We start from the raw sequence: 22,917 nt of genomic DNA on the forward strand, positions 1-22,917 counted from the left end.
ACGAAGTATTGCAGGAGCACAACGGATGGTCAATCGTGTATTGATGTTAACGTTGCCGCCAACCATGGGGACGTACATTGCCCCGCATTCGATTACGCACAGACATGACGACAGGCTAGTTGAAAAGATTAGAGGGCTGCTAATAGAAAAACACTGACTCCATGAACTGTCACTTGCCTCTTGATAGGCGTAAGACGTACAGGCGCCGCGAAGATGGAGCTCAAAAGCGCACGACGAAAAGGTTCACTTTGAATTGGAAAACGTTCACGCTGGAAGCGATGAGCACTTTACACAACCACCACGTTCAGGAAAAACGCGCTAACTGAGTGTGTGTGAGCACAGTGCGCACCAACCCGCCAACCTTCGAGCATTCTAAGCCTACAGAGAAGGGCGAAGCGATCCAATAAAACGGTGCCGTTAAGCCATGTGAATGACTATTCGCAAAGCAGCTCCAAGCGAGCATGCGACAAGGCAGTGGCAATTAGACTTGGTAAAGGCAATCACCGCTTTGTTCTGCGGCAGGGGTTGCATTACTTGGCTTTCTCGACATGTTCGGAGAGCGTAGGACACGATTGATTCGGTTACGCCTTGCGGTAGGGGGTAATGCGCAGTTCTTCCGGTGCTCTGCCTACCGCTTTATGATGTTTCCTCCCGATATGCTTGTGCATTTTGGATCGTTCATTGCATCTTCTTCATTCGTCATCTTCATTGGAAGTTTTCTCTGAGTGGGGCAGCTTCATGGTTGCTGTCTGACATCTTGTCTTTTGGGAAGAGCGCGCGCTGAGGGCAGCCGTGGAAGAGACTTGACATTCCGCGATATGATCACGTAGTACGTCTGGGATTGTGCGCGTCGATCCCACAATTGTCCGGTATTGGACATCCCGTTGTGATCTTCCTTCAGGCGTCTATCGGATTAAAGTTTTGGAATTTTTTTAGATACCAGAACTTCAATCCTGTGGATGTCCGAAGAGTACTTTAAATAGGACGTCCCGAAATAAATGTCCCCGTGTCATCCATTGGACGTCCCGTGATGTGGACGTTGGGATCTAATCGGGATGTCCAGAGGATATTCATGGTTCAAAGGGGTACCATGTATATATATTCATGCTCAAAACCCTGATTTATGGATTGATCGCACAATTCGATATCGAAAGTATTCTGAAGAGGTACTTCTCAGATCTCACCACAACGTTTAATAATTGTATGAATGAAATAATGGGGCGAGGCTAAATTCATGCGTTGAACAATCTAGCATACAGTTCTCTTCCTCAAATAGACGGGTAGTTTGCGCAAAATAAGAAAAATTAGTAACAAGCAGAATGCAGCAGTTTTGACATTAGCTGCAATAAGCAACAAAGGAAACAGTCACCAAGTACACGCGAAGTTGTCTCTTTTTCATGAAGAAAAGAAAAACGAGCCAGAGCTGGTTCTGTACAGTTTTGCGTTACCACAGAAAAGAAGTATCGAAGAAATCAACGAAACCTTATAATGCTGCTGTAATAGCACAAAAAGAGCACCAATTACAGTCCACAAATTTAAGTAAAGATATAAGGAAATACTTTACAAAATGAGAAGACAAAAAAAAGTTCACCGATGATTACGATACTCCCTAATGCGAGATTGGAGGGCAGCTCTTTATGTGTTTTCATTTCGCGATATACTGGCTTGCGTGGACAATCTCCTCATGCGGCACGTTGCAAATGGAGCGAAGTGTGGCGCGACTGCCTCCGTAATCGGGAGATCGCGAGAGACAGCAACTGGCTGACGCGTAGGGGATTCACAGCAGCCGCCGCAGACAGACCACCACTCTTGCAGTGCTTTAGTGAATAGACTATGCCTAGACTACCTCGATGCGCGCGCCCCCGCCAACAGAGCGAAGGCGAGCGAATACATCGAGGAATTCTAATGACGCGAGCTACTCTGGCGCCATCTCATAGGCATTGTCGCCGTATTCCATTTTGTGCGGCACTACGCTTTTCTTCTCAAGCTTTCGCCATACCCTCCTCCTCCGCTTTCCGCCTCATGTTTACGCTGCGCCCAGCTCCTCCGTTTTTCTCTTAGCGCTCGCTTTGCTTTCGCCGTCTTTCGTCACCCCCCCCCCCCCCCCCCCCCCCGCTGCTATTCGCGTTCACTCTCATCTTTCGCTGTGGTCCTTAGCTCGGTTACAAGGCGTGACGGCGACGCTCGCCGCAGTAACTGTCGCCTAAAAGATGCGCTCTAAAGGAAGAAAATTAGGGATTCAAACGCATCCTCAGTTGTAGCGCACTTTCGAGGGGAGTATGCAATACGTTTTTGATGGCTCGGATGCTTCTTTTGAGCTTGTTCTTTATTGAAACGTGTGCTGTTCTGTGTGTTGTATGGATAATTCGAATGAATGTATGCACTGTTGGCGTCACTTTGCTGAGGGCTTGTAGCCCTTGCCTTAAGGGGGTATGAGCCATTGCATTTTTTTGCTTGCGTACGGGGGTATGAGCCATTGTAACGACCTACTTAAGGTCTTAGGCTTAAGAGAACAAACAAGTTTCTAAACCCTGCATTAATACGCATATGAAAAATTACTTGCACAAAGTGCACCTGAATCTCTACGTTGCGATTTGAATCTTGTTACGGATGGAAAATTTCTCTCACACTAAAGTTTGCGCAAGTTGGAAGTTTAGTATCTTACATCTGTAAGCACAAAGACGCGCGCTTCTTCTGAGCTGCATATTTTATATATTTCGGCTGGTGAAGGGTCATCTTAGGTGAGAAAAGTGTCATCCGGCTCTTGGTATTCAGTTGGCTGAGAACATGATTTCCACAAGCACAAGATAATTGTTTCTTTTGATATTTTCAGTTAAACGATCGCGGCTACAAAGCGTTCAAAAAATAATTAGTAACCTATTTTAATGGCAGACCTCTTGAATTCACGTGCCGAACTAAGCATGCCGTTCACTGTGGCGACCAGACCCTTACGTAGAGAAATTTTTTTCTCATATTCTATGAAAAAAACTGGCCATTAGACTCTGAAGCCCTACAACTATCTCAGCTCCTCCAGCTGGCAGGGTCAACGGCCAACAAGAAACATTTCACAATTTCTGAATTTTGTGCACGCATTACGTACTTCGTGATTCCCTTCTGTCTTTCTCTCTTTTTCTCCCTTTCATTCTTCCCCCCGGGGAGCGTAGCCAAACTGAAGAACCTTTTGTCAAAGTCCCTGTAGTTCTATATATCCATTCGCTCTATCAATGCCATAATAAGAGAGGGGAAGTGAAGAACATTGCAAAATATTTTGCTCTTTAGAGATATGCGCCCGTGTAATGCAGATTCTTATATTAAGGTTCTGAACAGGTAGTGAAGTAGAACCTCAATATACCCAATCAAGGACAAAGCCATTTGTTAATACTGGTACACAAGACATTGAATGCACACCAAAAACGAGAAGTAGCTGACGACACTTAAAACAGTTAAAAGCACGAAATTGTCAACAAGACATTAACAGAGCGCTAGAATACCAAACAGCAAAAGAAAGCGCTTGGGAGCACGCAATTTAATCTAATCAAGAATGGATCATCTCTTCGTGACCGGCGGGGCGAGGCGATGAAGCAAGTGGCTCATTCAACGCATTAGAAGTGTTGAGAGACGTATCAAAGAAGGCTGGAGTGATGTAGTTCCAGCTGGCTGAGAGGAAGCAGGCGCCACACCGGAAACCTCGAGGATGGAACTGGAAGTCGTCCAGGACGTTCTGGTCAGGCAGCAGTAGGTAAGGTAGCGCATAGCCTGACCAGTGACGCTCAGCCAAGGGATGGAGGTGACACACGTCAGGGAATAGAATTTCTGTGGGCTGGCGAAGTCACGAAGTGCAAGAATACATTGACTGGTTGGCACGGTCGGCGGCAGCCCTGGTGTCTCGGGTCCGGAACCCGATGGCCCGTCTTCAGCTTTCGCTCCGGTGACGGACCTTCTCCCCGCTTCGGTTCTTGGACCTCCGCCCTCGAGTTCGTCCTACATTCTTCTGGGTCATTGCTTGTGTGACGCTTTAGTGCTCCTTTATTAGAGCTGTGGAAAGGTATACTCACCTTTTGTAAAATGAGCTTTGCCTCCCAAAGGCTCAAAAGCACACTCCATCTGGTGTGGAACTTAAATATTTCATCTTCCCTGAGCTACGAGAAATTACACTTGCCCTTTCTTGAGATGAGCCATCCGAGTGGTCTTCCAAATCTGATGGGGCCACTTCTTGTTGCCGTAAGCGGTACACCAGAAGAATGGGTGATCGTCTCATCATTCGCCGCGCACTCTTCGAGGTCACTAATACGCCTAAGCATGCTCCTAAATCTTTCGCTCAACGGAGGCGCTGCTGTAGGGTGTTCTTGAGAGCTACAAGCCTCAATGAGACTTTCTGAATAGCTTTATCGTGCATCTGCATGTCCGTGGGTGCATGTGCTGTTTCTGAGCCTGTGTGATCCCTGTGTATATCGTATATTCCTCGGCGAGCACCTGCAGTAGGGCTCAGGCAGTCAGTCAGCTAACATCACCCTCTCAATTAAATAAAATCAGGATGTATCGAAACATGAGACTACTGTGTTTTTTTTCTTTTTCTCCCCGGATTCCGGCTTCCGCCATAATTATCTAGCAAACACCTCATTTTTCATCCGCTTACATCCACCACCAAAAACTTTACGAACGATGAGAAGTGAAAGAAAGTCATATAGCAAAGTTATATAGCCTGGAAATTTGGTTCGAAAGAAGTGGCTTGCTGCATTAAGAATGCCGCGCGCTTGCTAATCTAAGAGTGCGCGCTGGAGCGGCGAGAAACATTAGTTGATGTTCGTGGTTTTGCATCTTTTTCTTCCTAGCGTTCCTACTCCGTGAACTTTACAAGCCGGGTGCACTCATTTGAAGGCCTTGAGGATCCGTTACCTACGTGCAAAAAAATAAAAAATAAAGCCCTTTTTATGCAGAAAGCCATTTTCATATTTTTGTATGTAGCTATGAATGTAACTTCTCATTTGCTGCCTTCTTCACAATTTAGCAAATGCGTGCCAGCCATCAGACTTCGGTAATTGCGAAATTAGTACCGATTAAAATTTCCCAAAGTGTCGTATAACCTTTAGGACATTTTGACGCTCTTGCGTGCCTTTAGATCCCATTCGATGCACTTTCCAGTTCGACGCACTTCACCTCGCACGTTAGAAAAATTAAGCTTCCGCTACGTGTGCATATGTCCTCGCGCATTGAATATTCTACAGCATCTTGAATATGAGTGCCGTACGTATTGGAAATGTAATCATGAACAATTCGATATTTGAATCGATAATGCTTACAAAAAAACGCCGGAATCGTTGGACGGAAACAATTGTTACCTTGAACATTCTGAACGGAAGCTCAAATATTTTAGAAGAAATATACCCTAAACATTAGGCAACTGTCACCAACTAAATCACTGAACTTTCTTTTTTCTCTAGTTGCGTGCGACAAGCAAAATAAAACGCCATCACTCTGGGTAGCACCAATTCAGAATGAGCCTTTACTTCACGACACTGCAATTCGGAATAAGGAGGCAGTGATAGAGCGTGCACACACACCGAAAAGGGCACCTTCGGCTTTCTTCATAAATCATTGTTAAATGCCATGCTGTCTCACTGGTCCCGTGACCGTGCAACTTGAGACAACGGGCTCAAGCCGAGCGTGAAAGCAGCCGTGTTCGCGACGCCATTCCTTATGCCTTGTCAAGTCTATGGCGCATTGTTGCTTTTTGGGATTCTATCGTTTTGACAGCAAGTATAGCAAAGGGATTCAATTATGATTTTTAGGGCTGGTCAAGTTGTTTTTTATATTTTGGCGAGGCTCGCTTTGTCGGATTTGCGAGATCTCCCTTACAAAAATGAGTTTAGACCCTCTATAGAAAGTACTTTTTATAGACCAACTTGCCTTTCTATAGATTTGGTATTTTGTTGAGCAAAGTCTATAGACTGTCTGCAGACGAAAGTCGATAAGGTTTCTATTTCTTTTGTTCAACTCACATTTCATGGAGGGTCTATAGAAAATAGTCGATAAGATGTTGGTTTCTTTTTGTCTATGCTCCCTGTATAGACTGCCTATAGACGAAAGTCAATATATTCTCTATTTACTTTTGTCCATTCTTTGTGTACAGACTGTCTATAGACGAGAGTAGATAGAAATTCTATTCCTTTTTGTCTACTCGCATCCTATAGACGGCCCATAGAAAAAAGTCGATAAGGTGTTTGTTTCATTTTGTCTACATCCCCTCTATAGACTACCTATAGACGAAAGTCGATACAGCCTCTATTTATTCTTGTCTATTATTTTCTATAGACGAGAGTCGATAAAGTTTCTGTTTCTTTTTGTCTACTCCCGGTTTATAGATTGTCTATGGACAAAAGTTGATAAGCAGTTTGTTTCATTTTGTCTGCTTCCACTCTATAGACTACCCATAGAAAAAAGTCGGTACAGTCTCTAATGTTCTTCATTCTTGGTCTTTAGACTGTCTAAAGACTAGAGTCGATAAGGTGTTGATTCTTTTTGTCTGCTCCCAGTTTATAGATTGTCTAAAGTGAAAAATTGATAAGGTCTCTATTTCTTTTTGTCTGCTCCCATTATATAGCGTGTCTAGAGAAAAATCTCGATATGATGCTTGTTTCTTTTGGTCTACTTCCGCCCTATAGATTACCTGTAGACAAAATTCGATACAGTCTCCATTTATCCGAAATGATTCGTTGTCTATAGGCTGACATAGACAAGAGTCAATAAGGTGTTGATTATTTCTGCCTACTCCGGGTCTACATCGTTATTCCCACACACGCACACATCCACGCACGCACACACACACACACACACACACACACACACACACACACACACACACACACACACACACACACACACACACACACACACACACACACACACATATATATATATATATATATATATATATATATATATATATATATATATATATATATCTGCGCGACTGGCCGCTCGAGGCACATTGCGTTTAATCGCGGGCTTCTTGACGCTCGGAAACACTCTCATGGAGCACGTGTTGAGCAACAGAAAGCTGTATCGGGAGTTTCTCATGTTGCTCTACAATTTTCTCATTGAGCATTTTCGTCCAATTGTGCTAATAGAGAAATGATTAATTAAAACAAATCATCTAATCGGGGAAATTAAAAAATAATCTGAGTATCTCCAAGCGACGGCAAACATTACCTTGGTTCTCTCCAGCTATGTAGCATTTGCATATATTAAAGTCTGGCTCAAATTAAGTGAAACACGCCGTATGCTTCTTTGCAATTCGAATTATTCTGCATGGTTTTCTATACCACCACCGATGAAGGCCATAGATAGGGTGGGACGTCACCAAAGTTTATGTTAACTTGATCGAACAGCCCGTATACCTATTGTGGTAAGGCGTGAGATGAACTAGAAAACAGCCGATACCGTAAAGTCATTACTTCAGGCTAACTTGCCGTCTGTAGATTGACTATAGACAAAAGTCGTTAATCTCGGCCCAACCCGTGTACGCTGCAACCAAGCGCAGGTACTGGTGGATAATACGGAGCTACGTTTCATATAAGCCACTGAAGTGGTATACAGCTGAGATTTCTGTAGAGCCTATTTGTAGACTTTGTTGACCACATGATATGATCTACGTAGCTGCTCTCGGCAATTCCAAGACAGTCTTATAGCATGACTCTTGCGGCAGTAGCCTAAAGAAAACAAAACGCGGATGTAATCGTGATAATAGATGTTATGAACGCCAACTTTAGCTACAAGCAGATTCCAAACAGGCATCAAGTTAACAGCGCAGAGACTCGTAATGTTTGTAACTGACAACGCGAACTTTGTGAGTGTGCGATGAACCGATGCCGCGCATGTGGCGTGCGTGTTGTGTGTCGTCCGATTCTCAGATACTTTTCGCGTTGTCCTCATATCTTGGTTGCATCACTAACATCGGGTGGTTTTTTGTTTACTGATATCCTGCACTATAAACTCATGAAAGTTTCTCATTCACTTAAAATATCTGCCAAACCGTCTGAGCGCACCCAGTATTTCGCAGGCGGTATGCCTGCGCGGCCACGCATATGAGTACGTCACTGCTGTACTGATTGCTTTGACCTATCATCGGGACAGAAAACTTGCACTAACATGTATGCAGGTATCCCATTTGGCGGCACGGTGTAAGATATGCTAGAAAGTGACTGTATTATACTGATCGTGCTCGGCGATAATGCAAGCGCCGGACGGGCCCTGTAACAGCTTTTACAAACAGCGCATTCATCCAAATGTGCGTTCCAGTTTCATACGATAGTCCACAGCGTTTGTAATGCAACTTGCCAGCGTATTTACTTCATCCATGAAAAAAAAAATGAAAAATGGAAAAGAAAAGCAACCCGTTCCGAGCACATGGCGCGAGGAGAGAGAGAAAGACAAAAAAAATGAAAAAGGAAAAGGCGCTCGGACTTCTCGGAGCGCTCCCGCCCTCGGTGCCCTGAGCTCCTGCGCTTGCGCAGTGGCAGCAACGGCGGTGCGCCATCTGTCCGCGTCGATTGAATTCTGAACGAGTGCGCCAGGCACGTAAACGCTTGTTGTAGCGGTGTGCGGTGTCTCCCTGAACCTTGGTGTATGCGTATGCGTGTCTTCCTTGTGGCATCACATGTCAACTACTTACTGAACTTACTTACTGAACTGTAAGTTTTAGCAAAGATGCTTTCCGTCAATAGCTCATGATTAGGTGAGCGCATTTCGTAGCGTGAACCGGCTGTATGTAGCGTAGGTGACTCGGGCATAGTGTCGGTTTGTCGTTTACATGATTTGATAACGCGCTCTTGTTTTCGCTTCTACATATGAAACGTTTTACGGCAAGCGATCGCTCACACTTGTCGATTTTAGCGTCATAGTTGATGGGCGTATAAAAGCAAATACAGCATGTTTTACTTTGATACTCAGTTGCAACTAAGTGGATTGTGTGTGTTGAGCAGCCAGTGTCGGTAGATCACATTTCATGGCGCTCGATCTGGCTGCCATGAACGCTGCCTCGCATGTGTAGGGAAATTGTCTTGACACGCTTTACGTATATATCTCGAAATTGTGTTAGCATAAGGAATCTTCAAACAGAGACGTATAGTTGAATAAATGCTAGCGTACTCGCATGAAACACCGTGCTTGCTGGGCATGCATCAGCAGTGCGTGCGCCGCCGTTTTCGTACAGGGTAAAAGTAGTAGTATATTTAAGGCCCCTGGCAACCAATCTAAATATATGCAACCGCAAAAGCTTGCGGAGCACGCAAACTGCGATAAGCTCAGTCGCTCGCAGCTTCGCAACTTAGCCGAGAAAATTAGAGAACAATAAATTACTCGCTCGGGGAAGCACCTTTACACGTTTCAAACGGAAGGCATTACGCTTGACCATAGTTGGAATATTTCATTTTTTTTTTGTCTCTCTTATAAACAGTTTAGCAGCAGAAGTTATTTTTCGTGCTATTTGAAAAGCGTTTAGCGCCTTTCGATGATGCTTCGGCGTTATGCAGATTACGTGCTGTAAATCACTAGGCAGCTGCTGGCGCAGATTTGCATTTTGCCGATCGTGCATGATATGAAGCCCTTTTCGTGCGTAATAAGTGTTCCGGTTTCATTTCTGTTGCATTTAGTGCCGTCGTCTTGGACAGACTGTATACTACATGCGCTGGACAAAAGAAAAAAGGAGCCAGATTATTCATTTGGTGGTCTTTTCGTAGTAGATAACGCACAGATTATTCAAATAATTCGGGAACATTGCACTTGTTGTAACCTTATCAACACACCTAAGAGAACGTAACATGTTTTAGCTTATAAGTAACCTTATCAATACATCCCATTCATGAGCATTCTACTGAAAGTGTGGCAAGAGAGAGAGAGAGAGACAAAAGGGAAGGAAAGACAGGGAGGTTAGCCTGTGTAAGTACCGACTGGCTACCCTGTGCTGGTGAAAGGGGTAAAGGGAATAAAAGGAGAAAGAGAAAAGAAAATGACAAACATTCATACAGTAACGCGATGCTACGCGCTACAACATTCAAAGGCGGCTGCAAAATTCGCAAACCCTTAAAAACTTCAGCAAAGCCCTTAAGGCCTTGAGGCCCAACACCCGTCTGGACCAGTGTCCTAGAACTTTTTCTTCTGTGAAGCGGTGATTGTCCACTTTTTCGTGCGCGGTCACGAGCACTTCTCGTGGCAAATTATAATGGGGACAGTCACAGAGGAGGTGCGCGATCATCTCCTCGCAGCCGCAGGTGTCACAAGCAGGGCTGTCGGCCAATCCAATGCGGAAGCAATAGGAGTTCGGGAATGCCACGCCGAGCCATAGGCGGCACAGAAGTGTGTGGAAGTGTTTCGAGCTTCCGCTGGTGGCAACCATGGTGGAATACGGAGATGCAGACGTGGATCCAATCTGTGAAGATGTGCGTTCGTGAATTCACTGGTGTTCCACGGAGTCTGCATAAGCTCGCGTGCGAGGGAGCGAAGACTTGCGGCTGCATCTGTTCTTTACAGTGGTATTAATATACTATGAGCACCATCGTGGGCCGACCGGGCAGCGTCATCCGCACTGTGATTTCCCGAAATTCCGCAGTGACCCGGTGTCCACTGGTAGATGACGTTGTGCCCCTTGTCGATTGTGATCGGATGTCTGCAACTAATGCACATTAGGTCCGTAGTTGAAAGGGGACATCAGACACCGGAGTCTTCGAGTCACAAAAGATGCACCATGAATGTGGTGATTTCTGACCAAACTGTGGGAAATGTTTTTATCTTGGAGTATGAGAAAAGATACAATGCAGACTGTTTTAAGTGGAAATAAATTGCAATTTTTAACCTGATTGTTCAAAACTGCAGTCACTATTCTGAGCATGTTCGTTCGGCATGGGCATATTGCATTAACACCCGAAAAATGTGCAGAGTCCAGCCGGGTATCTTTGTTTCAGTAGTTATTATAGGAATCGTTTGGTATTCTCACATTTATTTCTTATTTTGATAAGTACACTATGTGTCACATGAACTTGTCTTGAAACGAAACGTAACGTTGCTGGTACTGGCGACCATTACAGTTGTCTAACTGCTCATTATACTGTAACATAATGGTACTGATTCATATTACCATGTAGCCTTTAGTAAGAGATAAACCTAGTTAACTAGATACATAAGTAATCAGAGTAAATTATATATTAAACTGCTAATGAACCGTAATAACTCATTGAGTAGTCTCCACTCAGATTGTTCCATTTGCTTTACGTGTGTGTCTTTCTGTGTCCTTGTCTTCCGTGCTGTGCTCGTGTTGACATGAATTTCGAACTTGCCGTAGCCTTTGTCAACGTTATTAAACAAGGGATTAAATTCACTTGAATCTAATACTGGATGTCAAGTTACTGACGTGTTATTCGTTTTATTTGAATATTATGGATTGGCGGTACTTGGCAAGCATTAGACTACAATATTTTTTATTGCACTTAAGCTGCGGGTGGTCACAGATTGCCAAAGAATTTTCATCAAAACAGCCAGGGAAGACGTGGAAAAAGATACGGGAACTTAAAAATGTCAACATAGGTATGCTGTCTTTTTATATGTCATACAATTGGTTTCCAGAGAATCTCTCTATGAAACATATTTTTAAAATCTTTCACCTCACAGAAAATTGAGACAAATTAGTCCCATTTATCGAAAAAAATTGCAGTGAAGCATACTGACATGGCATTTCTTACTCAATTTTTTTTCGTTAACTAAGAGTCCTCAACCTCGAACGTCGAAACCCTAGAAAAATTTAACGTGTTTGAGAACACCTTAAATAATTTAATGTGGTAGCATTCATTCGAACTATAGTTTCAGTTTTGTTTCCCAGGAGGTGCATATCTGTTGCGCCATGACACAGAAAAATCTTGCGTGGTATTTTGGGTGCTCATGTGGTATTTCTAACTTGCAACCGTGTTAGCATGCCCTAGAGGTCTCATTATCTGTAAGAAACTAAGTGACCATATCAATACAAGCAATCCATCTGCGTTGTCTATAGCAAATGTCTATAAGCAAATGTCTTTAGACTATCTATAGAAATTTGTCTATAGAGATTCAATAGAATTCAGTGTACAAAAATAGAACTGTATAACCCTATACACTTTATTCTATAGACATTCTGCAGACATTTGTCTACAAACGTGAATTTTCATTAGCGTACAGACAGTCTATAGATTGTCTATAGACTCAGGCATTTTGTAGACGAGTCTATAAAAAGTGTATGGCCACAAGTCTATAGACCGTCTATATACTTGTCTAAAGAATTGTCCATGGACTGTCTATAGATTTTCTATAAAAATTTTTGTAAAGGCTCTCCGTGCACCGGCGCGAAGTCGCGCATCAAATTCAGTAATGAAGGTTAAGAACAAGTACTCCTTTCCCTTGCAATTTTGCGCTTAAGTTACCACAACATCAAGAATTTCGCCTTTGGGTTTTATAGTCTCCTTAGCCCCTTGATGAAAAGTGGTCAAGTCAAGGACGATGGTCACACAAGTTGGTAAGCTTTGTTTGCAAGATGTATGAAAATGAAAGCAAGGCACTTAAGTACGGATCATTTATTTATTGGTAATTAATGTATTTATTATGAATTTTACACTCAAGAATCAGAAGTATTACAGAGTGGAGCTTAAACGAACATGAAAGACAAGAACAAGAATGGAGCAACTATGAAGCTACAGGTCATGATCAGCAGAGGTGGATAATGCCCATCATGACTGCGCTAAACTATTCGATTTCTTTGATTTCTGAAATTGGGAAAGCAAATATTGTCCAACACTGCAAGGCGAAAGCAGTTGCAATTTTTATACGGCAAAGGAACTCAACAATGTTTTCATGGTTACACGCTAGCCCTGTGGCACCAATTATTAAAATAGAAGCACATGGTGTTATGAGACACTTGTTCTGGGAATTAAACAATGTTATGTAAGGGCGGATCTCAGATGGATGTTGCGCATTCCATTTTAGCGTCAGTTATTATTTTTGCAAAGTTAGCTTCAATGTTGAAGGAGCGGAAATTAGTCATGGAAATTGTAACCCATCTTACGTACTCCGTACGCTAACAAATGTAAGTATTGTTTATTATATTATTGATCTTCATGTAAGGACCAGGACATTGCTGATGTTATTTATTTATTTATTTACAGCGTACCTACATCGCCATAAAGGCAATGCGTAGGGGGGAACAAAATATAACCAGTAATACAGAAAAGCTTTTGGACAGATATACTCACAAACAGAAGCACTACAATAGCTGTTAGAGAAAGGCATACAAGTAATGTGAAACAAACAGGTTTCGAGATATATAACACATGCATTCGTTTTACAAGAGCGCCGTCACAGCATAGAATAGAATAGTTCGTTATTTGACACAGTTACTATATCATTTGATAAACTGTTCCATTGTCTAATTGATTTGGGGAAAAAAGAGTAGTAAAAAGTGTTTGTTCTGCAGTTATAGGCTGAGATCGTTTTGTTGTTATCACAGCGAGTCGATGTGTAATCTGGTTCCAGGAGATAGTTAGAGCGATTAATACCTGTTTGATTATTATATATTCGGTGATCGTTTGAGCCTTCACTTCTGCCTAGCCATATGTAGTAGATCCCATCCTAAAGTGGCCTTCATTTCGGAAACGCTAGAGTACGGGCTGCAATTATTGCAAAGAAACCTTACTGCTTGGTTCTGTAGTTTTTCCAGTCTATTATTGAGGTAATCTTGATAGGGATGCCATGTTACACAAGCATAATCAAGTATTGCTCCAACATGTAAGAAGTATAAGGTTTCTTTAACTGCGCGTGTTGCCTGTTTACAATTTCTGCGAATAAAATGTAACATCCTACTAGCTTTTGCTATGACAGTGTCAATCTGTTTATGCCAAGTGAGTGATTCGGTAAAATAGACTCCTAAATACTTATATTCCGACTGTATGTCGATAAGCGTGCCATTGATGTTACATCGGTGCTGAAATTTGGATAATTTTCTGGAAAAACTTACGCTACTGCACTTTTTTACATTTAAATTAATGTTACATTTTTTACACCAGATCGCTACCTTATCTAAATCTGTTTGCAATGTATCTAGGTCATCTTCAGTGGTAATTTCTCTGTAAATCACACAGTCATCAGCAAATAGCTTTATAGGTGATGTAATTAGTTCGACAATGTCATTTATGTAGATTAAAAATAACAAAGTGCCCAGTACGCTTCCCTGAGGAACGCCCGAAGAAACAGTTATTGGTGAAGATGCAGCGTTGTTTAGGACGACAGACTCGGTTCTTCCGTTTAGATAGTTTCGTATCCAATTTTGACCGTTTTCGTTTATATTTAATGCAGCAAGCTTTACATCTAGGAGCTTATGGGACACAATATCGAAAGCTTTTGAAAATCAATAAAAACTGCGTCTACCTTACAATTGTTATCAATGGTTTTAGATAAGAAGTGCTTGAATTCTATTAGTTGTGTGTTGCAGGAATAACCTTTTCGGAATCCGTGCTGGGAAGTCGTAAAGAAAGCGTTTGAGTCAAGGAATGCAGATATGTTACTATATAAAATGTGTTCGAATATCTTGCAACATATTGACGTTAGTGAAATCGGCCTATAGTTTTCTCTGGGTTTTCTATCGCCCGATTTAAAAACGGGTGTCACGCTTGCCGTTCTCTAATCTTGGGGAATGAGGCCTGTTACAAGGGAGCGCTTATAAATGATCGTTAAATACGGAGAAATGATGCTATGACACTCTTTAAGCACCACTGGGGATATTCCATCAGGTCCAATTGCTTTTGTGTCATCTAAATGCCGTAATAAAGAATCGACGCCACTAACATCAAATTCAATGTCTGGCATCATATTGCCTTGATTGGCGTTGTTCAAAAGCGGTCTCCCCAGCAAATACTAGCGAAAACACGGATTGGAAGTACTGTTGAAGCATTCCGCCCTCTGATAGTCTGACGTCACGGTTTTACCGTCAATAGTTAAAGATGGTATTGATACGTCTTCTTTTCGATTTTGTTGTACATATTTACAAAAAGATTTTGGGTTTTCTCCCAAGTCCTTGTTTAATTTAACGAAAAGGTATCTTTGGCAGATTTAATTGTTGCTTTCAATAGCTTATTCATCTCTTGCAAACTTTCTGATTTGTCAGACTGGTGTCGGCAGAAAACGTTTTATACGTTAGTCTTGCTTTCCTTATAAGTTTACGTATTTCTACGTTAAACCAACGTTTTTGTTTTTTTCGTTGCCGCAGGTACCTGCATGGAACATGAATTTCGACTAGTTTAAGTATTTTGTCCTGAAATGCTGACCACAAAGTTAACGGACAGCGTGCGTTTGACATATATTGGAAAGTATGAAAGAAATTTTCAAGTTCGGTCCTGATAGCAGCATAGTCTCCTCTGTCATAGCTGTACACTTTTCCTTGCGGAATTTGCGCCATCCGCACTCGCTGTATGTTAAGTTCTATGGCAACTGCCCTGTGGTCACTAATACCTGGGCAAACAGTAACTTTTGATATTATGTTCGGCTCATTGCAAAGTACTAAGTCTAAAATTGCAATTTCTCGCGTAGGTTCAAGTACGTACTGCTGCAATCCATTTAATCCGAGCAGTTCTTCGAACTCTGTGTAAATACGGGACCTATTACCAGCCACACATCCGACATTCCAGTTGAAGTCTGGAAAATTGAAATCCCCTTCTAGAAGAGAGAGAGAGAGAGAGAGAGAGAAGGGAAGAAGGAAAGGCAGGGAGGTTAACCAGACTGAGTCCAGTTTGCTACCCTACACGTGGGGAGGGGAATGGGGAGTGAAATAGAGAGAGAGAAACTTAGGTGTAGGATGTCTATAGTCGGGCATTCAAGTCTGTTGGCTTTAGGTAGTGAAAAAGCGCTCGAACTGCTTTCTGCGCTAATGAACTGTGAGGCCAGGCTCCCAAGATCTTCACTTCGTAAATGGCCTGTCATCCAGTCTATTCAAGGCACACTGGCGAGTCTCACGTTGATTATCGAACCAAGAACAGACGCACAGAAGGTGACTGATGGTCTCTTTACACTCGCACTTAGCGCACATTGGTGAATCCGCCATTCCAATACGATAGCTGTAGGAGTTGGTGAATGCTACTCCTGCCCACAGCCGACACAGCAGTGTTGCGTCACGTCGTGGAAGATTCGCTGGTAATTTAAGTTTCAGTGATGGGTTGAGGCTGTATAAACGACACTTAGAGTTCTGTGGTGTATGCCAGTAACTTAACGTGATGGTACGAGCGAGACTACGACGCTCTCTTGCACCATCGACTCTCGATAAAGGTATAAGGAGTGTCGGTGAGCCAGCCTGGGCATGTCGGGCAGCGTCATCGGCGAGGTGATTACCAACGATGCCACAATGTCCCGGCAGCCACTGAAAGGTGATATCATGTCCTCGTTCAGAAGCGCGATGCCAGGTTTCGTTGATTTGTGACACCAGCTGCTCATAATTGCCACGTCGTAAACTTCGCAAGCTCTGGAGGGCTGCTTTCGAGTCACAAATATTGCCCATTTCTTGGGCGGTTCTTTTTCAATATGTTCGACAGCAGCGCGAAGAGCGGCCAGTTCTGAACCTGTAGATGTCGTTACGTGTGAAGTCTTAAACTTGATGACGACCGATTGAGATGGTAGAACAATGGCACCCGTAGAATTTTCCGAGACGGAAACATCCGTGTAAACATGGATTCGGTTAGCGTATGAAGGATGCAAAAGTTCCATTGTGATCTGCTTGAGAGCCGCAGTGGTTGAGGCTAGCTTTCTTCACTATTCCTGGAACAGCAAGGTACACAGGAGGCTTTTTCAAGCACCACATAGGGGATGGCGTTCTTGTTGCGGGTGAGTGCCTCAAAGACAAAGAGTGCCGGTTAGCCGCAATTGATCTGGAGAACTCTGCCTTGGGTCTTTTCTCAGGCAAGCGAGCGAGATGGTGGTCAGGCACTCTATGCTTCAACTATACAGGACGCTCTTCCGAGGATACTTGTGATACAGCACACCAGTGCTGTCCAATGCTAACAAAGCTAACATCCATCTCCTACAGAGCATTCAAGGCCAAGCCCTTTGAACATATCTGGGGCTACCTCGAAATGCTTCAACTGTGGCAACAATTGCCACCGTGGGAGACCACCCAGTATTGACCTATATAGCTATTGACACACTCCGGGCGCATGTTCGCCATATATATAAGCCCCCCCACCCCCCTAGAGATACGCTATTAGGCAGAAGAGATAGCATCTCAGACAGCAATCCGAATGAGTCGCTGCTGCCGGGTGGGCGGTAGAATGTCCCGTACACTACATTGTTTCCGTTAGGTAATTTCACAAGGCACCAGACAGACTCAGAACTGTTTTCAAATAAAATTTGTGTACTTGACAATGCATGTGATATCAAAATGAATACTCCCCCGCCATGTCCATGCCTATCTTTCGGATAGACAGTAAAACCAGGCGGAAAGATTTCTACATTAGGTATAGTCTTGTCTAACCATGATTCGCTATCGACTTTGTTCTTTATGCTGCGACAATTTACAAGCAGGACAGAGAGCCGTTCAGGCTGCGAGCAACGTGCTGAGTTATGTTTCGGAGGAACGGGATTCGGAATGCGTCTTTAGCCTCTGTCCAGTCGAGCATGCGCCTAAAGTGGAACTGGCATCCACATATAGCTATCCCAGACAAACGTTTGCCCATTGATAATCAATTGATCATAACTCAAGCGAACACGATTTTCTTTGTTTTCTCTTTTTTCTTTCGCATAATTCCAAACTGACGTCTTTTTTCTTGTACGGCTCGGCTGAAATCTTCAGAGATGCAGCACGAAGTGCCTTTTAGTTTGTAAGCGTTTCTTTTTAAAGACGTTTTCTCTAGCCTTCCACCTTGAAAAGCATACTACTATGGGCCGGTTTTTGCCTTCTCTGAAAACGCTTACGCGATGAGCACGTTCAACCGAAATATCATCAAGTTTTATCACATCTTTGCATATTCCACTAATAAGTTTTTCAGACACCTCCCACGTCTCGTTACGCTCTCTGTCAGGCAACCCGAAAAAGACCAGATTCTGTCTGCGGCTTCTATTTTCCAAGTCATCTAGTTTAGCCATAAACTTATCTTCCATTTTTTCTACCCGAGCAATACGACTTTCTACATTGTTTGTCTTCTCTATTTAGCCCGTAATTTTGGATTCTAATTCACATTGTCTTGTTGTAATTTCCGTTAACTTCGCAAGCACAGTTTCCTGGCCTGTTTTCATTTCTAAGATAATCCTTTCAATGTTTGTCATTTGCTCACGTTCAACTGCATTCATGGGCCCTGCATTTAGTTCTACATCCCCCGATAGGAGCAGTAAGATTTGGGAAAGCGTCAGACAGCCGTCGTAGAGAGAGACTAGCATAGCATCAACGAAGCGCTGGCTGGCATGTTCAAGACATCCAATCATTTGTCGCTTGCTAATGAGGCACGACACTCTTAAAAGCATAACGTTGCTAGAGCGATAACACTTAGTTCCATTTAGGTAACTGACCTGGTGAATGAAGAAGCGTGAGTTTGTGCCGAAAAGAGCGTCGTGCCCCAGTCGCTCTAGGCTTGGCTGGTCCTTTATATGGCCAGCGCGCAGCGGAACCGGAAAGGTTCCCCGATGCGCAGACTCCATTTCGGTGCGTCGGAGATCGTACACGATTTCCAGCAAATAATCTTGCGCACCGTGTAAGACACGAGCAGATGATCGCAGATCAGTTGTAACAGCACCTGGCCAAGGTTTGGTGAGGTTTGGTGAAGCCATGTTCCACCGCGAAGTCGACGCTCGCCACGACAGCGAAGAATCCGAGCAGCAGCTGGTACAGGAAGAAGCATGAGTTTGTGCCGAAAAGAGCGTCGTGCCCTTACTTATATATGCCCAGGGTAAATGTAAGATGTTACCTCTCCTAAGGTAGTACGACTTAAGTCTGTTTCCCATGCTCCAACTAGAGCGAAAAACATCGGTGCAGTTGCGCGCATCCTAATGCGATATTTAGAGGGCTCATTTCACACGATTGCGATTTCAACGATGCTGTTGGTGCGTTGCCTATGGTTGTTTGTGGACAAATTTCGTGGCCAATGTAGCATAATTTTTCGAAAGCAATGAGAAAGCCTTTGCGTTACGATATTATTGACCAGTCTTTGATAGAAGCAAATAATACGCATGTATTGTAATTCAAAAACGCTTCAAAGTTTAACTTTCATTTAGAGTGCGCAACAGCGGTTCCTGAAGTAGAGTGCGAGATGACATGATGGACCTAAACAACGGTGCGCAGCTGGTCCTTCAGCACTGTGTGCTGTCTCGTGTGCCTTCTACGTCCGTGTCGTTCTGCTTGCGCTACAATAAATTACAAGAGCGCCTATCAACAAGGCTATATAGCTATCATCATCGCGTAAACGGTATTCGGAATTCGGTTGCAGAAAAAGTCGTCATGGTCACCGCAGAGAACCGTCGCGCTACCCGTGCTTAGCTTAAGCTTCTCAAGCATTGTGGGGTTTTACGTGCCAAAACCGTGGGCACACCGTAGTGGGAGACTCCGGATTAATTGTAACCACCAGGGGACCTTTAATGGGCCTCCAATGCACGGGAAACGGGTATTGTTGCATTTCGCCCCCATCGAAATACAGCCGGCACGGCCGGGATTTCATCCCGGGACCTGGTGCTTAGCAGCGCAACACTGTAGCCGCTAAGCCACAGTGACGGGTCAGCTTCTGAGGAAATGATGCGTAGATATTGCTCCTAAATGCGTATAATTACGCAATTTCTGCTTATATTCACAGTCTTGCACCAAACTTAGTAGCAAGCACCAGCCCGAAAGTTCACGCCTGCCTCTGACGGTAGCCGCAAATGGTCTGTGTGATTACTGAACTTGCGATAAGATTTGAGTTGTGAACTTCAATCTTACGGTTAACCCGATTCCTCCATCGTGACGCGTGTGCAGTAATTACGTCTAGAAGTCTTCTCTGAATATTTTGAAAGGCTTAAAAAACCGACACGACATATTAACATTCAAACAGACATCGGCGTCGTTTCCTTTCTCTTCCTGTGTCTCGCAGTATTTGTATACTGTGAATCTCTATCAAGAAACTTAAGTCAGTATGCGGCAGTACGTAGCGTGGAGGCGTAGCCTACGGGTAACATTAAATACCTTATTAAGGGCATATTTGTTTGGTTAATAGCAAAATAGAAGCGCTACAGTTATGTATATATAGTGGCAAGCGTAAAATAGGAAGCTAGGTAACTGTTAGCTTCCACGTGTGTTTCTCCTATAGGCCACGGACCTGGCAAACAGCTGGATTATGCGCTGTCTCATTGTGGCGTTGGCCTATGCTTTTGTTTTGCCTATAGATAGGGACTAACTCGGCCAAAGCACGATTCCGTCTGTTCATATACCGTATTTTCTAGCGTAATTCGCGCAGGTTTTTCTCGAGTTTAGGGCTTCAAAAAGGAGGGGTGCGAACTGCGGGGAGATTTCGCTAACACATCCGAAATAACGTGCAATTGTCCTATCGCGGAATATACATTAAAAACAAAATTAGGCATCATACCACAAGCGAAGGGTACTTGTTTATTTAACAGAAAATGTACTTTATTTCACCAACAAAATCCGGTTGTGGTCTAGTCAGAAGCACTAGACGAAAAGTGCGACTCGGAATCGTCGTAGCGGCCACTGTCACCGGCCTCCCAAAGCGCATCGTCCTCGGTTCTGCGTTCGACAGGCCCGTCTTCTTGAATGTGCTCTCTACAATGCTGGGAGAGACCAGGTTCCACGCTGCCAGCAGACCGTCTCCAGGGACGGTCTCTTTATTCTCCCAGTGGGAGGGAGCCCGTGCTCTCTGCTGGCAATCCATTCGATGTACATCTTGTGCACGTAGTTCTTAAAGTTTATTAACCGAGACATCTAAGGGCTGCAAAACCGATGTTAGGGCAACCGAGATAACAGCTGCTAGTTGATCCTTATATCCCGCAACTTTTCCTTCGTGCGATCCGTGAGATGGCCTTTGAAACTGTCCAGTACAAACAGTGATGACAGTCGCAACAAAGCCCTTGGTCGCTTACTACAGACAACGTCGAGCCACTCCTTCTTCAGTACTTCATTCATCCATCCCTTTTCCTGGGCGCGCATGTGAATGCGGCCTCCAATCTCCAGTTTGGCCAATGTCTGCAGCTTGAGAATGACGAAGGGTGGGAGTTTTCGGCCATCAGCCGTCATTGCAAGCATCAGCGTGCAGCGTACTTTTTCGCAGCCAGTTGTATTGTTAGCGACGGACGAGACACCTTTCTCGCTCAATTGTTTTCGGTGACATATCGAAGGTCAACGGCGTTTTCACGCGACAGCGTTAAGGAGCTTGTGTCGCAGAAAAGCCGGTGTCGTCGGCGTCGGTGGCGTTGGCCGTGAGCGAAAAATCCCGGAAAGCAATTCATAAAAAACAAGTTGCAAGATGGGCTCGGTGGGAATCGAACCAGGGTCTCCAGAGTGTTAGACGCAGACGCTACCACTCAGCCATGAGTTTTTTTTCTTTATTGCCGGAAGACTCAGCCATGAGTTCGATGGTTCAAAGCGGGACAAAAGCGCCTCTAGTGAATGCAGTGTTGCCTTAGAAACGAGCCGTAGAGAGTTATACTGCGGTGTATATCGGTAATTATGAGCATGTAAATTACAGAAGTCGCAGTTAAACGAGTAGCGAAGTACGTTTCTGCTACATTTCTTCTGAGCTTGGCGCACACGCAGAGCCATCTTGCGGCAAACACAGAAGACCCCCTCCTCGCATTGTACGGCGCTTCCCGCACAGGTGGCGCGCCACTTGCCCGCTTCTCCCCTTCGTCTCCTTTGAACGCATTGGGGCCGTGCGGGGACCGTTGCGATGATGCCCCAATACCCTTGTGTTTTAAGTTTTCTTGCTCTCTCCCCTTCCAACTTCCAGCGTTAAAGATGCGTTAATATGCCGAAAGAAAAACTGAATCTTCTGAATATCCGCAGGCTGCCCCGTTCAAAAAGGAATAAAATATGGCTACCGCCAAGCGCTCATGCACTGGCTACTCGCACCTACCAGAGAGTATGGGTTTATTTGCGTATAACAAAACTTTTTGCGTGGCCGTGTGACGTTTTCGAGCACCTTCGGCGCGTTTACGACCTCGTTCTGCCAACTGTTCTTTGCTGAGGATCCGTTTTAGCGTCATTCTTAATCTTCCGTTGCATGCCACCGGGATTTTCGACCAGCCACCGCAAGCTAAGTAAGAGAAAGCGGACCAATCGCAGACGCTGGCACCACCCTCTTCATACGGCGATCGATTTACAGTGCAGTGGCTCGGCCCCATTGAATCCATCTCCACTTGAGCGGGCTCCTCGCCTCTTGTCAGCCAATTAGATAAGACAACCCGCTAAGTGTAGGCAATGTTATTCGTTTGTTAAGCAAACAAAAGTGACCTCCTATGAACGGGGAAAGCGTGTGATTGGTCTGTTTGAAAAACCCTGCGGGTCACCGCCTGATGCTTGCGTCCGCGGTTACGCAAATTTGACGTCAGGAGATTGGAATAAAAACGCAGACCGCCACCCCATGGTGGCGGTCTGCGTCTTGCAGAGGGTGCGTTTTGATGTGAAGAGAACTGGGCAGATGTCTATAGATGTGCGGGGAAGAGAATGAGGGTGTTTGATGTCATCGCCAAGTTATTTGTTGTGCTTTGTTTAGTTTCGGGTGCGGGGGTGGTTTGGTTTACCTTGTTATAGTTTGTAGTGCTGCGTGATGTCGTGAAAGGTGAGGAGCGGTTCGTCCGCATTTCTTTCGTGGTCCGGGTTCGAGTAAACTATGCGAGTAAATAAGGTATTTAGCATTCGTGTGCATCTTATTACGCACGTGTGTCAGT

General features: G+C 44.2%; 1 protein-coding gene and 1 pseudogene across 1 annotated transcript; both read right to left on the minus strand.

Annotated features, from left to right (window-relative positions):
• Positions 1-3,535: 3,535 nt before the first annotated feature.
• Positions 3,536-17,672, minus strand: LOC142574334 (uncharacterized). Its single transcript, XM_075683445.1, has 4 exons — positions 17,611-17,672; positions 17,232-17,557; positions 15,520-15,720; positions 3,536-3,756 (listed from the first exon to the last, which is right to left on the minus strand). Exons 1-4 carry the CDS (start codon positions 17,670-17,672, stop codon positions 3,536-3,538), a joined length of 810 nt encoding a protein of 269 aa, XP_075539560.1.
• Positions 17,673-17,676: 4 nt separating this feature from the next.
• On the minus strand, positions 17,677-18,816 carry LOC142574340 (uncharacterized; annotated as a pseudogene).
• Positions 18,817-22,917: the final 4,101 nt, after the last annotated feature.

Source organism: Dermacentor variabilis, chromosome 1 (genome assembly GCF_050947875.1).
Source record: "Dermacentor variabilis isolate Ectoservices chromosome 1, ASM5094787v1, whole genome shotgun sequence".
NCBI classification, from domain to species: domain Eukaryota; kingdom Metazoa; phylum Arthropoda; class Arachnida; order Ixodida; family Ixodidae; genus Dermacentor; species Dermacentor variabilis.

Bases quoted from the DNA above. Each gene is read 5' to 3' on its own strand.
- LOC142574334 (XM_075683445.1), bottom strand. From the start codon at position 17,672: ATGCTCGACTGGACAGAGGCTAAAGACGCATTCCGAATCCCGTTCCTC. The intron at 15,721-17,231 runs GCTTATATATAT...CTCTTCTAGAAG, and splicing joins ATCTCTAGGGGGGTGGGGGG to GGGATTTCAATTTTCCAGAC. The intron at 3,757-15,519 runs GTATTAGTGACC...GTCACTGGTCAG, and splicing joins AAAAGTTACTGTTTGCCCAG to GCTATGCGCTACCTTACCTA.